The sequence below is a fragment of the Oncorhynchus clarkii genome, chromosome 11, assembly GCF_045791955.1.
Source record: "Oncorhynchus clarkii lewisi isolate Uvic-CL-2024 chromosome 11, UVic_Ocla_1.0, whole genome shotgun sequence".
NCBI lineage: Eukaryota > Metazoa > Chordata > Actinopteri > Salmoniformes > Salmonidae > Oncorhynchus > Oncorhynchus clarkii.
This window is the reverse complement of record NC_092157.1, coordinates 32,945,301-32,962,971: the sequence shown is the minus strand read 5'-3', so window position 1 is coordinate 32,962,971 and position 17,671 is coordinate 32,945,301. Positions and strand designations below refer to the sequence as shown.

The following is a 17,671-nucleotide window of genomic DNA, read 5'->3' as shown; positions in this document are numbered from 1 at the left end:
GGCCATCATTGAAAATAAGAATGTGTTCTTAACTGACTTGCCTAGTTAAATAAAGATTAAATGTGTTAAAAATAAATAAATAAAATTCGGCGCCCAAAAATACCGATTTCCGATTGTTGTGAAAACTTGAAATCGGCCCTAATTAATCGGCCATTCTGATTAATCGGTCGACCTCTAGTGTGGTGTGTGTAACCTTTATTTAACTAGGCAAGTCAGTTAAGAACAAATTCTTTACAATGACGGCCCGGACGACGCTGGGTCAATTGTGCACCGCACTATCGAACTCCCAATCACGACCGGATGTGATACAGCCTGGATTTGAACCAGGGACTGTAGTGACGCCTCTTGCACTGAGATGCAGTGCCTTAAACCGCTGCGTCCATGTGTGTGTGTTAAGTATTTAACTGTACTAGAATGCTTAAAACCCTGCATTTTTTTTTATATCGGTCAAAAATGTCTTATCAGTGCATCACTGGTAATTTATGGACATGCGATACATGGTCTATGACAGCAAGTTTGCTGGGATATGCATCACTGCATATCATGTACTGTATACGTAGAGTTATTTCCATAAGACAGCTATGATTGATGGAAGTTGGCATGGCCTGGCTGGATGGATACCAGTTATGCATGTAGCCTTGATCAGGTTACAGGCAGACCTCCCCCCAAAGGCCTCTCTCAAGTCTAGGTGATTTACTCCTACAGGGAAAGAATAGCCTGGGTGGGTGCCGATACTTTTGCTACGTATATTCAACAACACCTTGCCCTCGCCTTGTAGACTGGGTATGTATTCATAAAACACCTCAGTGTAATGCTGATCTAGGAACAGGTACCCATGGCTATGTGATCTTCTTCGTTATGATACAAAAGTTAAAACTGATCCTAGATCAGCACTCCTACTGAGGCACTTTATGAATCATGGCCCTTGCCACACCATATCCAAATCTAAAGAACAGATAGCTTAAAACAGAAAAGTTGCAACTGACTAGTTTCAACCATAATAGTCATTGTTTGACACGAGATAGCACCTACATTTCCAATTTGAATTAATTTATCTACATGCAACTTGATCTGGAATTAGACGACCCAACAACAACTGAATACATTTTTCGCAGTGCCATTGCCAAACGCAGGGCCTCAGAGCCCCACCACTGACATAAATATTCCCCTACGGACGGTGGGACAGACAGAAAATAGGCCTGAGGACCTCCGCAGCAGCAGCAGCACTATCTCCGGTTTCCACATTATACAACACGAGGAGACATGAGTCAGCAGGAGTAACAGGCAGACAAGACACATCTTTGTCTATCATTATAAAGTATGATAGACAAAGGTTGGCTCTCAAAACTCTTCACAAAGAAAACTCAATTTCGCCACCACATGACAACAGACCAGAAAACAGCTGAAAGGTCAGTGCTCTGATCAGCAGCAACACAGCTAACCCCCTCAGACAAAACTTCAGATATGAGGTTGGGTGGATGCCTGACTGTGCCCAGAAGTGACAGGACACCGAGGGAGAACCCTGAGCTGGCTGATGGTGATCAACTGACAACAGTATACTCTACTTTGCTAATCGTCAAATTGCTCCACTGTATCTAGGCCTATTTCTTATTTTTCTCCCTTAGAATCCTCACTTATTTAACAGTAGGCTCATAATTTAAACCCAACTATCCTAGACTACATCCGCTTTCTACACACATTCCCTCGTGACAGGCATTGTTGCCCGGCTTCTACCAGGTCGATGTTTTGCATGATTCATGCATCTACTACCATCATACGCATGACTCAGTGGATGTACTGATAAAGCCTAACAGTCAAGGCGTTTTCAATATGCATTCATTTCTGCTTGAGGGTCAATGTTGTTAGACATCGCAGCAGAGACAACCCATGACATAGACTAGTTTAGAGTGAGTGCAGGGCACTGCCGGCACCTCAAATAGCATTGTACACCTCTATGATATTTGACCTCACACAACACAGGGGACACTATAGTGACCACACCTTTTTTTTAAGAAAAAAAAACCTTCATCCTACTAGCTCTGGTCCAGGGCGTTACTGCGTGTTAATCCACTAAGGAATGCGCAGTGGAGGAACGCAAACTAATGGCCTAGACCAGAGCTATGATCCCTCATGTTAAGGTACATATGCTGCTACAGCACTAGCTGTGTAAAGTTTAGGCTATGCTATAACTCTGGTGACAGCAACAAAATGTGGGTCACAAATGGTGGTCACATTCCATAGTAGAATCACTTAGGCACTATGTGCTAGAAGGGAGGAGGGAGCATTGGAATGCCAACGTGGATAGTGGCATTTCCATGTAAAAAGCTCCATGAGCACCGGCATGGGAAGTTCATAGGAGCATGTCAAATTCAGTGTCAAATGAAAGAGTCTATAAAAATAAATAAAAACTACGCAGAAATTTCTCAACCATTTTCCCATCCTAAAAACGTGGAATAAGCAAATGCTTGGCTTTCTGGTCAAACCGATAGAAAAGGGGTGTTCGACAACATCTACCATAAAGTCTTGAAAGATATTAGAAATAAGTTGAAACACATTCATGTTGAAGTAAAGACACCTGTCAACTAATATCAACACATTTAGTTTTGTACATTAAAAAAAAAAAAACTATATGGGACTGGAAGTGTGAGAAGATAGGGTATAAGTTAGTAAAAATGTATGGGTTATGGGAGCTGTGTAGTTGTGTTACTTTTTTTTATATCATTTTTTACTTGCTGTTTAATATTCAAACAACTGATATACAGTACCAGTAAAAGGTTTGGACACACCTACTCATTCAAGGGTTTTTCTTTATTTTGACTATTTTCTTTACATTGTAGAATAATAGTAAAGACATCACAAACTATGAAATAACATGAGAGAGGGAGGATAATGAAAGGATAATGAAAGTTCATAGAAATAACAAGGTAGCCCTACCAATTAGTTGGTGTTTTTACTGATGTCAACTTTAAGCGATCAAAACTCATAATTCTGTTACCAATTTATCAGTCAAGGAATTACTGTAATTTAATTGGCTAGAATGGGAATTCATAGTAGTCACAAACCACAGTTGGGTCACCTGCTACTGTCCTCCCTTCCACTGTCATACTGTTATGTTCAGCTCATAACTGGTGGTCAAAGCAATACTTAAAACAGTCTGGCCACCCCTCCAGTATCCAGTAACAGTATCCTCAACCTCTGGACACCGACCAACACCGGACGTCCATAGACGTTGAAAAGTAGTTGACATTTGGTCAGTCCGCCCTGGCCAGACCAAATCTGAACCAATCATAGGCGTCTATGTTTCATACATTTGGACAGCACGGTACAGTAAAGTAAAGAAAATTAGAGTAAAGTACATTACAGTAGAGAACTCTAGAGTACAGTATAATGTACTGTATTTTACTGAACTCTATTGTGCTGTACTGTGATGTAGATGATTGGTTCAGATTTGGTCTGGTCCGGACGAACCAAATGTAGTCTTGTTTTGGGGAATAAAAATAATAACCTGTGTGTAGAATAATACCCAAATATGCAAAGGAGGATATCGAATATTTCTACCTTTCAGGATACATCACCATGAAGAGAATGATATTCATAATTATGCATTTTTTTGTATGGTACAGATCAGGAACCCATGATGTAATTCCGTGATGTAAATCCACTTCACTTACTGTAGTTCAATAACCAAAAGTCAAGGTGTCATGTCATAGCTGACACCCCATTCTTTCTGCAGACATCTTTGAATCTTAATTCAGAGCAGATATTTAAACAGAGTGTTTGGAAAACGTGGCCACATTAAAAAAAAAGAGGGAGATTTGACAAAAATTCTGTTATCAAACTGAGCATCTGCACTTTTCTTGCAGTTTTTGTTTTTGTAAAATTATCAGCAAAAATTGTTAAAATTAGGCCTTGTGCATAGAGTTAATATACTTTTTAAATGACATTTTTGTTTGGTAACATTTAGAAGGAAAAAGACTCATTACCATGGAATTGCCTATAGCTAATTGGGTAGCCACTACCAGCATAATGCATCAAATCCTGAGTTGACAAGGCACAAATCTGTCGTTCTGCCCCTGAACAAGGCAGTTAACAAACTGTTCCCAGGCCGTCATTGTAAATAAGAATTCGTTCATAACTGACTTGCCTAGTTAAATAAAGATTAAATAAAATAAAAAATACTGAATAAGGAAGGAAGGAGAAAGATGACAACAACAGAGGCAAGCTAACTTATTTGGAAACATAAAGGCGCAATTTGCCTATCGAACAATAGCAAGGCAGCTATCCCGACACTGACTTGGTAAATAGATGGATTGGACTGTAGAAATGGAACAACTCAAATTCATATAGACGCAAGGATTGACCCATATATATATAGTTTACTTGTAAGTATGTTTTGAGAATACATGAGAATACAATGGTAGTGTTTGTTTACAAAACAAATGGGTAAAACAAGCTTATGTTTTGGGTTCTGATGAGGGTAAGGCACATGAACTTATGGAGGTATTCATAAGTTTGACTCTTCAAGAATTTTAAAGACCCAAAATGGATGCAGAAATCGCAGTTTTCCCCCTTAACGTAGCTATCCCTTGTTGTGGAGCTACAATAAAAGGTGAGCTAATCAGAAAGCTACTATTACAGTTACACGTGGGGAACGTTCGCTAGTTATCATTGGTAGCTAGCTATATGCAACTTGCCTGCTAGCAAAATAACGTTAGCTTTGCGTTTGACTGACCTAATGTAAGCAGCATCGCCACATATCAAATGTTGGCTAGCAAGCTAGCTAGCGAACGTTAGAGAGATTCACTTACAATGTACTCTCGAACTTGGCTGTGGAAATTCTGCTCTCTGATAGTAACATCGTCTTCTTCCATTCTTCATATTGCAAATGCAAGTCAATTGCCCCACTGAATACTAGTCGTACAACTGACGTCCATAAAACCTGTCTATGGTCAACAGAAGAAACGGCTCAGGCTACATACACTTCTGTGACTAGTATTCTGCCAGCAGCACAAACGATGACGTCACTTTGTATGGTAATAACAAAAACTTCAAAATAAAATCCGGCATTTCAAAACATTGCAATAATATATTTAAGCAATAATGTCCGAGGTGTTGTGGTATATGGCCAATATACCATGGCTAAAGGCTGTTCTTAAGCACGACGGAACGTGGAGTGCCTGGATACAGGCCTTAGCCGTGGTATATTGGCCATATACCACAACCCCCCGAGGTGCCTTATTGCTATTACAAACTAGTTGCCAACGTAATTAGAGCAGTAAAAAGACATGTTTTGTCATACCTGTGCTATATGGTCTGATATACCACTGCTGTCAGCCAATCAGCATTCAGGGCTCAAAACACCCAGTTTATAAATGCCATTTAGCAGACGCTTTTATCCAAAGCGACTTACAGTAATGCGTGAAGGAATTTTATGTATCGTGGTCCCAGGAATCTAAACCACTGCCCCAGTGTTACAAGCGCAATGCTCTACCAATTGAGCTACAAAGAACCACAATGTGGATAACTCGTTCAATTCTCGGGCCGACTCTTTTCTCTGTACATATCAATGATGTTGCTCTTGCTGCGGGCGATTCCCTGATCCACCTCTACGCAGACGACACCATTTTGTATACCTCTGGCCCTTCCTTGGACACTGTGCTATCTAACCTCCAAACGAGCTTCAATGCCATACAACACTCCTTCCGTGGCCTCCAACTGCTCTTAAACGCTAGTAAAACCAAATGCATGCTTTTCAAACGTTCGCTGCCTGCACCTGCATGCCCGACTAGCATCACCACCCTGGATGGTTCCGACCTAGAATATGTGGACATCTATAAGTACCTAGGTGTCTGGCTAGACATAAACATAACAAATAAAACACATTTTATAACACCAATAATGAAAAAATACAATGTTGACACTGGTATGTTAGGCTATAGAAAGAACACTAGCTGAGACAGGTAGAAAAGTTGTGTGGAAAATACTCAGTAGGGTCTCTCTCTACTAACCAAATATAGTTTGTTTTGGAGGGCGACTGTTTTATAGGCACATGCATTTAGCCCTGCATGTTAATTCCAAAATGATACATTAATGTACTGTTGTTGTGTTGAATATCAGTTGTAAAGACAAAACATTTTAACCGTTTTTTGGGGCTTACCCTGTTTGCTTCCTGTGTGAAATAAAATGTAAACAAAGACACAATGTAAACAATGATGGAATGGCATACCTGTTAAAGACCTATATTAACCTAATGGTGCTGATAATGGTTGTACCTTTACATATTTAAATCCGCCAAAGGCCAGCCTTGACATGTGCCATAAAATGCATCAAGTCAATCACTTGGCCTGACAAATTAAATATTTTTGAGAAAATATGCGATCCCTTCGATGTGGATAGGGGCATGCTCCCTCTGCTGTTTCCTGAAATCCACTATCAGCTCCTTCGTTTTGTTGACGTTTTATTTTCCTGGCACCACTTCGCCAGGGCCCTCACCTCCTCCCTGTAGGCTGTCTAGTCATTGCGGCCACGCAGTCATGGGTGAACAGGGAGTACAGGAGGGGGCTGAGCACTCACCCATGTGGGGCCCCTGTGTTGAGGATCAGCAAAGAGGAGGTGTTGTTTCCTACCTTCACCACCTGGGGGCGGCCCATCAGGAAGTTCAGGACCCAGTTGCATAGGGCGTGGTTCAGATCCAGGGCCCAAGCTTAATGATGAGCTTGGAGTGTACTATGGTGTTGAAGGCTGAGCTATAGTCAATGAAAAGCATTCTTACATAGGAAATCCTCTGGTCCAGATGGGATAGGGCAGTGTGCGGTGCCATGGCGATTGCATCGCCTGTGGATCTATTGGTGCGGTATGCAAATTGAAGGGGGTTTAGGGTGTCAGGTAAGGTAAGGTATAGGTGATATGATCCTTAACTAGCCTCTCAAACTAGCCTCTCCCTCTTCATGATGACAGAAGTGAGTGCTACAGGGCAGAAATAATTTAGTTCAGTTACCTTTGCTGTCTTGGGTACAGGAACAATGGTGGGCATCTTGAAGCAGGGACAGCAAACTGAGATAGGGGGAGACTAAATCTGTCCATAAACGCTCCAGCCAGCTGGTCTGCGCATGCTCTGAGGACGCGGCTAGGGATGCCGTCTGGGCCAGCAGCCTTGCGAGGGTTTACACGTTTAAATGTCTTACGTCGGCCACGGAGAACGAGAGCCCGCAGTTCTTGGGAGCGGCCGCGATGGTGGCATTGTGTTATCCTCAAAGCGGGCGAAGAAGGTGTTTAGCTTGTCCGGGAGCAAGACGCCGGTGTCCGTGACATGGCTGGTTTTCTCTTTGTAATCAGTGATTGTCTGTCGACCCTGCCACATACATCTTGTGTCTGAGCCATTGAATTGCGAATCCACTTTGTCTCTGTACTGACGTTTTCCCTGTTTGTTTGGTTTACTGAGGAAATGACTACACTGTTTGTACTCAACCATATTCCCAGTCACCTTGCCTTCACAGTCTACTACTATACTGCTAACCTTGATAGAAAAGCAACACATAAAGGCCAATAACTTGTAAATAATGTTCTCCATTGTTGTTCTGTAAGCTTGATTATGCTGTGTATTGTTAGCCTATCAGCCTTGTTGGCTCTTGTAATACGTGTTCAACTCTGCAAAATGTGCCTTTGCTGACCTTGATCGATAATCATGACAATATAGCTTGTAAATAATCTTCTCTCTGTTATTATTCGTTTAAACTAGGTAATAGGCCTTTACTGTATACTGAAAACCTTGATAGATAAGAAGCACATATCAGACTAAAACTTGTAAATCATCTCCATTGCTGTTCAGAAAGTGTGATTATGCTGTGTCTTAATAGCCTGGTTAATATGCATTACATTTAACTTGTAAATAAATTTGTTTTCATTTTGATTAAAACGTTTGATATTTGTGTTTCCTTTTCGTTGTTGAGTGTGTATTGATTTCAGGACCATGGATAGCACCAGGTAATTTAAAGCTGTGTTGCTGGATATGACGCAGTCCCCCTCCAAAACGACACATATTTGGTTAGTAGAGACCCTACTGAGTATTTCCCACCCCACTTTAGCTCTGAGACAGGTAGAAAAACATTATCTCTAAATAATACTGTGTATTTTATTTTATCTTCATTTAACTAGGCAAGTCAGTTAAGAACAAATTCTTATTTTCAATTAACTGCATGTTCAGGGGCAGAACGACAGACTCGGGGATTTGAACTTGCAACCTTTCGGTTACAGGCCCAGCACTCTAACCACTGGGCTACCCTGCCGCCCATTACAGTGGATGGAGTAAGGAGTCACAAGTACTCTGTATTAAACCCGTTGCCCAGAACAAGAGACCCATTTAATTTCTGCAGACTATATTGAGTAATTCCAATAACATTTATTTGTATTTTATAAAAAAATGCATTTCTTTAAATATAGCCTACACAACAGCTTTAAACATAGCAGTATTTGTGTAAACTGGTATAAATAATATAAGAAAAAAAAGAAAATACGTCAAATTATCAATTAATTTTTTCGACGGTGGTTACAATGCGCTGAAAAAACGTTCGATATTTGCATCTTTGCAGGGGGCTCTTATTATTATTATTTTTAATCCATGATCGTGCTCCAGCATAATATCCTGCTGCTAGGAGAACGGTAATTCAGCCAAAACCCACTGAATGGGTTGTTACTAGTTGACACAGTTACAAAGTCCTAATTATGCCTAAACCCCGCCGATTTCTACAATTTATCTTGTTAAAAACAGATTTTAAACCTTAACTCTAACTCTAACTACACGGTTAGCCTATATTATATACCATACAAATTAATGAAAACACACCCCCAAAAATCGTATTCATTTAAGGTTAGGTTTGGGCATAAGGTTAGCAGTGTGGTTAAGATGAGGGATACGTTTAACATCAGATTTTAAGAAGCTACATTGTAGAATAGTAGACATAATTATGACTGTGGTAACTAGGGACGACCAAAAATAAATGACATCATCATTCCGCGCTAAAAATGATAATAATTTGTTGTGTTTCCTGAGTCGTTTGTCAACCAAAATGTCTTGCATCATGAAGACTGGATACATGTGTCTAATTATTTGACGTTTTAAGATAGTTTTGTTCAACTATTTCAAGTGTTTCGAAGTAACCACGGTAGGGGTTATTTCACTTAAGTAGCCTTTTGCTTCATAGACGAGTTTTTTTTTGCTTCATACACGGGCACGTTTGTTTCTTGCCAAGCTTGAAACTCGTAGACACATCGAAGGAATGTAATTATAAAAGTCAGTGTCTTTCATCAAGTAACAATAAGATCATAGTTAAATAGTTAACGATAGTCATCTCTGTTGCAAAGTTGAAAGCCAAGAGGGAAGGAAAGACACAGGAAAATTGCAAAAGTATATGGTGACAGTTAACGACTTTGTAAAGAGTAAGGTAGGCTGTGATAAAACAGAAGATGGCTGTAGTTTGAGATTTGTTAAGTAGAAAAGTAAAAGTCATGCATAAGGAGAAAAGAAAGATAAAAAAGACAAAGTAAGAATTGCTATGAAGGCTAACGTTACAAGGCTCTCAACGCATCCACTGGTGACAGTGAGGAAGTTGCAACCCCATCTGATAAACAACAAACAAAGGTGAATGGAAAATTGAAGAAAGGATGAGCCAACAGCTCAACAGTCCAAGTCAACTCCTGTTGAGACTGCAGTTGAGAGAAGGCTGAGAAAACGGGACCTAAGAAAGCACAGTAAAGAAACAGACTTGAGGAATCAAGAAAAAAAGCAATTTTGGAAGCAAATGATGCCGACGACCGAGAAATTACGAGATTGGAGGGATCTCTTGGGTATAACAAGAGGGGAAACAATTTGCTGATGATGGACTTGATTACATTATGGGTGTACTGGAAGCTGGGTCGGCAGCTTCAGGGATGATGTATGACAGTGATGACGACATGGACATTGCCAAAAATAAATTCAGGAAATTGGAAGACAATCTGAAATGTCCGGCGAGGAGGAAGAACAAGGACAAGACTCTGAAGAGGAGGGCAGTGAACTAGACAGTGACGGAGATCTGGATGCCAATGCGGCGGAAGGCAAGTATGTGGAGGAAGATGAGATTGATGAGGACGGAGAAGGAATGGATGAGAGTGATGGAGCAGGTTCGGAAGAAGAAAATTAAGAGGAAGAGGAATGAGTTGAGACTCAAAGCTTGCTCAAAGCTCTGCCTAAGGCAGAAACTGTAAGTTGCCCAATTAGAATCTCATTTGTGAATTTCAGCAAAAAATGTATGTTTTGTATTCATGGACACAGATTAAGCCTAGTAGTCCTGGACTAAAAATAATTCTCAATGGAGAATCTCCACTGAAAATACTTTTTTTGTCCAGCATCAGGCTTAATCTGTGTCCCGGAAACCGGACATAAATGTATAGACTGAGAATTAAACACTATTCTGTGTATATATAGGCAGCCCTGTCAGCAGGCAAATATGTGCCTCCTCACTTTACGGGACACCGGGGATGATAAGCGCAAAGCTGAGCTAGAGAGACTGAAGAGACAAGTCAAATGACTTGTGAACCGGTAAGGTCATTCAAATTTGATTTAAAGTGTAGGAAGCATGAATTTTTACTAACCAATGTAACAACACAGTGTGGTCAAAGACTTAACTTAGTTGTAGTCACAATCTGGTTACCTGTAAAATACCAACATAGTAATTTTTTTGTTATAATATGTTATCACATATTTATGAACTTATTTCCAGATATCTTTGAAAACTATCCACAATCACAATGCACGATTTCTCCATGTCATATGTAGGATCTACTCTGTTTTACCGAGTTAGTATGCTAGCTCAAGCATGTAATTAAGTGTTAGCGGTGGTGAGCTACAATCCACCAATCACAGGAAGTGTGATGTAAACAAGAAGCAGATGGGGCACCTGCTGCCATGCAGAATGCTCTTCATGAACCTTGTGGCTGTGTTATCTAGCCAGGGCCCGTAAGCGTGGCACGCTCGAAAGAAGGAGAGAAAATCATATCAGCTCTGATTTTGTAGTACCTAGTCTGTTCTCCGTTTTGTTTTGTAAACTTTTCGGCATGTTCTCTGTGAAATAGGCTACAGCAGTTTTGTAACTTTTTCCACCTTGGCTTAGTGCTAGCACGCTAGCTGACAGACAGGAGAATGGGCGAGGGGTGTGTCGAAAGGAGTGGGTGTATGGAAAGCGAATCAGCTAATTGGGCAGGTTTCTTGCCACTCAAGAACGTTTTGCGTGGCTGATTGGGGTGCAGAGTCGATAAGCTGGCGACCAGTGCAATGGTGTTGTATTGGCCTGCCTGCCGACTTGAAATACTTCTTACTGGCTATCAAGGTCATGTCGCTGCTGTAGCTAAAGTGGCAATTTTTTAAAATGCGTATACTAATGCAAATCCATATGTGACATGTGGTTATGTTTATGCTACCTACCCTTTAAAAAATGTGAGGGGAGTGAGCTAAAAAAACTAAGTTGGACCCCCTTTTAAAAAAAATACTATCCAACCTTAGTTCAACACCTAGTGACCTCACCAAGTGATTTTTTTGTTGTTGTTGCCACACTTATATAGGGAATAAGGTGACATTTGGGATAAGGGAGCTAGTTACAGTCAACTAAGAATTACGATTGAATCCTAATGGATATGTAGCAGGTGTAGTTGTCCAGAACTCTGTTCTCTCTTGGTGACCTTTAGTTTACCTTTAGTTCACCCCTGTATGCTCCTCTGATAAGGGCACAGAAAGAAGAAAACAGTATTTTGTAACAACACAGTCTGTGTGAGAAAAGGAGTAACCATTAACCTGTGAATGATCATTAGCTTGTGGTTTGTTTGATTTACGTGCTCAGTGGTGACTTGTCACCAGTTCCTTTATAAGCTACCCCCCTCCCCCCTGTTTGATTAATGGGAAAGTGGCAGTTCACACCTTGGCCTTCTATTAGCATTATCTCTTTCAGTCAGGTTTACTCCCCACCTGTCAGTAAATGACCACACTCAATCAAACTTGAAACACACACGTTCACATACCGTCCAGCAATTCAAGGTTCCAATTACTTGCTTTATTTTCTGTTCTTTGACACAATGTACCATTTTGCAGGTGGGGGCTAATTTCTTGGAGAGAGTGGTGTGGAAGTTTGACGGAAGAGCCCGGTGGCCATGGTGGCACATCTCTACAACTTCCAGGTGGTGCACGCCCTCCTCACCTTTGACATCCTGAAGATGCTGGTTGGGGCTTTCACCGAAAAAGGACATTGAGCTGGTTCTGTTCATGCTGAAAAATGTAGGCTTCGCCCTGCGGAAGGATGATGCCCTGGCTCTGAAAGAGCTCATCTCTGGGGCCCAGCGCAAAGGCAGCGGTGTGGGCACCAAGTTTCAGGATGAAAACAGGGTACGGTCTGTCACAGCTACCACACAACACCACTCTCAACATCACCCTCTGTCTATACTCTGAAATGCACCTTATTGGTGGTAATGCTTTCGAACATGGTCGTTTAACATTTTGCTCATTTAGCAGCTCTTATGCAGAGCAACTCGCAATTAGCATTCCTTAGCAGTCAAAAATGAATAACAAGCCAACTCTCTTCTGAATATCATCTCTGTCTTTAGGTGCGCTTCAGCTGCAGACCATGTTGGCTCTGAAGAACAACTATATGAGGAAGGTCCCAGTCCATGACCCAGAGCCTGTTGAGAGACTGCAAAAGCTACAGAGAACTCTGGTGGGATATGGATCTGATTAACTTAATACTTACTAACAAACTGTCATATCATAACCTCAAAACCATTATTTGCTCAGCCATGAAATATTCATCCATTGTTGATGTTTCAACCCCAAGAATATATCACTTGCACATTTTAGCTAAAACCACCAGGGGGCGCTATAATCTCACATAGCAGTTTATGTTTAAGCAATAAGGCACAATAAATGGCCAATATTCCACTGCTAAGGGCTGTTCTTACGCACAACGCAATGCTGAGTGCCTAGATACAGCCCTTAGCCATGGTATATTGGCCATATACCACAAACCCATGAGGTGCCTTATTGCTATTATAAACTGGTTACCAATGTAATTAGAGCAGTAAAAATAAAGGTTTTGCCATACCTGCTGATCTAGGGTCAGTTTAGCATATACCTCACTTACATTTAAGGTTGGGATTGGGGAAAGGGAAGCTGTGCCTAGATCTGTAATTAGGTGAAACTTCACCCCAGAGCATTATGTGAATAATGTTTTAACTGCTGTGTTCAGATCCACCAGAGTTCAGGGGCCAGTGATGTGAAGCTGAGGGTCTCTTTCGAGAACATCTTGGCTGCAGAGCAGGTGGGCCGCTGGTGGATCGTGGGCTCATCGTGGAGCAGAGCACCCATGATAGGTGACCAGGGCAACATGACATCAAAACAGACAACTGCAGAAGGAAAGGTACTATAACCATAAAAGATCTTGGGGGGGGGGGGGGGGCTGATCCTAGATTAGCACTCAGAGATGCTTGATACATATGGCCCCTGGTGTTCCACCAAATCATTACTGCAGCTCTTTCATATGAACATTTGAGAAGTGAAGTGTGTTGAGGTCTGTGGCTGGCTATGCACTGGCTATTATCAAAGCCTGATTTACTGACAAATAAACCTTGATGCTCCAACAACCAGTGACATAGGCTATTAACTGAAATTAACAAACAATTTTCACCAGATGTAAAAACCATTGCAGCCAAGATACAAAAGCGATTGCCTCAGATGGCGACATATTTCATATCACCCGGCAAAATGGCACACTGCTCAACTCAGCTCGGCCATAGACCAGTGTAGCATCCACAGTTACATTTCATCCAAAACTCCCTAGCCTTTCACAATGGATTTACAATTCTTCCAATGCACCGCGAGTGGAATGCGCAAATGCACGCACGCACACAATAATATTATTATGTGAAATATTATTACACACGTGATGAATACGGTTCTGAAGGAAATCCCATATCAACAATTGAAATGACAATTGAAATGACTGGAAAGTGTTTCTTCAATACAAAATTCTAGCTTGATAAATTAAATGCATCAAAGGGGTGTTGTCTATTCTCATGTTCATTGAACAGTAGCCTAAACCGCAAATTGCAAAGGAAAATGCATTTACTTGTGATTTTAGTCCATTCATCTGTCCTTTAGGGTGAACCTCTCGGTGACAGTGCTGTCGGGCCAAGGCTGACAAAAGGATCAAACATGGCTTTTATTTTAACATTGATATTGTCCAAAAGGTTGTAAAACATTCCTCTCGTCTCTGATCGGTTGTGTGCTCCAGGATGCTGTGTCTGTCAGGCCAAGTGTGGTGCATTTGATCGGATTATTTTCTGTCCCTTCCTCTGATGAAGGTTAGGCAGCTCAGCTGTTGGTCTCCCTCTGAATTATACCAAGTTTTCTTTGAAAATCCAACTTGGAAAATTGTTTGAGGTGCATTTAAGGCATGGCCCCGGGAAGATGTTTTGCGGTGGGGGTGCTGAAATTGTTTGTCTAACGGATTTTGCTCCGTTAGACAAACAAGTTGACTGTTACTTACAACTGTCATGTCATCACATTAGCGCACGTTAGCTCAACCATCCCAGTATAGGGACACCCATCAGAAAAAAAACATAAAATATCTAAAAAATAATGACAATTTGTTATTTTCTTTTCTTATAACAGCGTTTTTAAATGATTATTATACTTTTTTTATGCACTACCTACCCTGACTGTATATCACTACATTTGAGCTGAACTAGATAACATTTTCAACGTGTTTTACTGATCATAATGCCATTTTTCCTTCACCTGTCTACTCAGTTCAGCTTAAAGATCTTAGACCTGGCCTGGAAACGGAGAATGAACAGACCTAAGGAGAAATGTCTTCTGCGTCATCAGGACCAGCGAGGATTACCTGGATGCCTTTTGAGAAGCTGGTGCGGCGTGTTTTGTGTCCCTACCCTTCTGCACTGCTGATATGCTCTCATACCAAAGCTAGACGTTGCCACAAGTTTCAGTATGTGACACTACATTATTTTCTGTGTACAGGATGGGCCTAGCAGCTGGTTGCTACTGGAGTGAAACGTGCTTTTATAAGCCCAGTCATTGCGCAACAATGCTAATGCAATCGTGTGTTTAAAAACAGTTTTGATGGCCACGATTAAATAGAGAAGGATCCCAGCTTTCTATTGCGGCTATTTCTCAACTCGTATTGAAGCGTGCCTCCATTCGCCATTCAAGTGCATAGGCAAAGGTAGGCAGGCTATCAGCACGTCACCTTCCACTTTGCAATCTGAGCCGGAGGCAGTAGGCTTATACATTTTGAAAACATATAGCCCTACTTAATTGTTTGAAACCTGAACATTTTACCTCATATTAGCCCCACAGGGTGGTATGGGGTGGTATGGAGAGGGTTTCTCTGGTCGCCAGGAGGGTGGATGTGGGGTTGGGGGAATAGGATGGGAGGTAGGGGGTGGAGGATCACTTATTTTTGTTTCTTTTCCTTGTATATTGTACCTGTAAATCCCTCTGACCTCCTCCCTATAGGCTGTCTCATCGTTGTCGGTGATCAGGCCTACCACTGTTGTGTCGTCAGCAAAGTTAATGATGGTGTTGGAGTCATGTTTGGCCACACAGTCGTGGGTGAACAGGGAATACAGCAGGGGACTAAGTACAAACCCCTGCGGGGCCCCCAGTGTTGAGGATCAGTGTGGCAGACGTGTTGTTGCCTCTCTTACCACCTGGGGGTGGCCCGTCAGGAAGTTCAGGATCCATTTGCAGAGGGAGGTGTTTAGTCCCAGAATCCTTAGCTTAGTGGTGAGCTTCGTGGGCACTATGGTGTTGAACGCTGAGCTGTAGTCGATGAACAGCATTCTCACATAGGTGTTCCTTTTGTCCAGGTGAGAAAGGGCGGTGTGGAGTGCGATTGAGATTGCATCATCTGTGGATCTGTTAGGGCAGTATGCAAATTGGAATGGGTCTGGGAGGATGCTGTTGATGTGAGACATGACCAGCCTTTCAAAGCACTTCATGGCTACCGACGTGAGTGCCACAGGGCAGTAATCATTTAGGCAGGTTACCTTTGCTTCCTTGGGCACAAGGGTCAGTTTTCTTAGCAATGGAGGGAGCAAGGGTATCATTTTTTTTTAGCAAGGGAGGAGAATTCTCCACCTGGGTGGACTGTGAGAGGATCAAGTACAAACTCAATGATACCCTTGGGCATGCTGTATTCTTTAAATCTGGTGGAGAAGTTGTCCCTCGGCTGCTTGATGAAATTGTCCATCACCTATTTGACAATGCTGCGGCCTGGTCCCTCTGCCTGTCATTTCTTCATGTGCTGAGGTGCAGTAGCCTTCCAGATGACAAGTCCAAATGGAACAACTCAAGCTTCCTAGTAAAGGCCTCAAGTTTTTCCATCATGTCCACTTTTTTCTCTCTTCCTTGTAACTGCAGATTTAACCCGTTTAAATGACAGAATGTCAGCCAAAAAAAGCTTTGTGTGCAGCTTGCAGTTAACTCTCAATGTTTCTGCGTCAGGCCTCCTGACTGGGGCGGAAGGCCACTTCGACAGTTCCATGCTTAGATTCATAATGACGTCTGAGATTTAAATGATTTGCACGCAGTGACATTTTCATTGCAAATAAGACACACTGGCTTGGCATTGGGAAAATATGGTAAGATGAACGCATATCGCTCTGTCCATTCTTCCCTGAAATGGACAGAGATATGCGTTCATCTTACCATATCCTCGATTTTTATGATCCACCTTTCTTTTGATACTTTTTGAGAGCGACATTTTCTCTTGCAATGAAGCTAATTGTTCTGAGCGAATGTTGACGCTAAGAAGAGTAGTGTAGCCTAAAGTAGGCTACGTAGACCTGGTTATCCCACCAATCAACGCACAGAGAAAGAGACTCAAATAATAATTGAATAGAGACATTGGTCATTTTATGAGCATAATCAAATCAAAATTATTTTCACTGAATTTATTATGTGATAATCAGATGTGTTCAATTGTGTTCAATTTGTAATGTAGGCCAATTAGTTGTGGTAATATTAAATGCTAATTAAGTTCTGGCCCGCCGACTATTAGCTCAGAAAAATAATTGTTGACGAACCCTGGTTTAGAATACATTTTATCAGGGTCAGATTCCTCCTCCTTTCACCTAGTCATTAAACATCTTTGGCCAGAGTCCTTTGGCTCTCCTGTAAAACTACACCGCTTAGGGTTGACCATGTGAAAAGTCTGGTATCAATATCTGCCATTGTGTTGTGTCTCGTCAGGATTTTGGGAATTCCCAAGCTAGGAATGCTGTGGGAGGGATTGAAGCTGTTCATCAGTCACTTCCTACTGAAGATTGCCCAGCCCCAGGGACCAGCTGAGCAAACAGGCCTTCTGTCAGAGCAAGCCGAGGTCGCCCCCGAGGCCAAAGAAACCAAACTCTAACTGTAAAACACACACAGACACGTTCGGACTCTGGGAGAATGCCAGGAGAACAAAAGAAAGCTGTTTGGAGAAAATGGTCTTTATTACAAAGAACAAACCCATCAATTTAATTTCAAGACTGAAGCAATGCTGTTTTGTTATGGGGTTTTTAAACTGTGATTTTGGATGTTGCCCCAAGGCCAATGGAAATGGCTCCTCTGGGAGGTCTTAGTCATCAT

At 41.7% G+C, this 17,671-nt stretch overlaps 1 protein-coding gene and 1 pseudogene across 2 annotated transcripts in view; one reads left to right on the top strand and one right to left on the bottom strand.

Annotated features, from left to right (window-relative positions):
- The window catches only part of LOC139420445 (limb region 1 protein homolog), a 142,073-nt gene extending 137,072 nt beyond the window's left edge, over positions 1–5,001 (bottom strand). The window contains exon 1 of one of the 2 annotated variants that reach the window (XM_071170585.1): positions 4,809–5,001. In XM_071170585.1, coding sequence (XP_071026686.1) covers positions 4,809–4,871 — 63 coding nt within the window. In that variant the 5' untranslated portion in view covers positions 4,872–5,001. The remainder of the gene's footprint in view (positions 1–4,808) is intronic. The other variant, XM_071170586.1, reaches the window with a different exon arrangement.
- An 897-nt stretch (positions 5,002–5,898) lies between these two features.
- Positions 5,899–17,671, top strand: LOC139420561 (nucleolar MIF4G domain-containing protein 1-like; annotated as a pseudogene).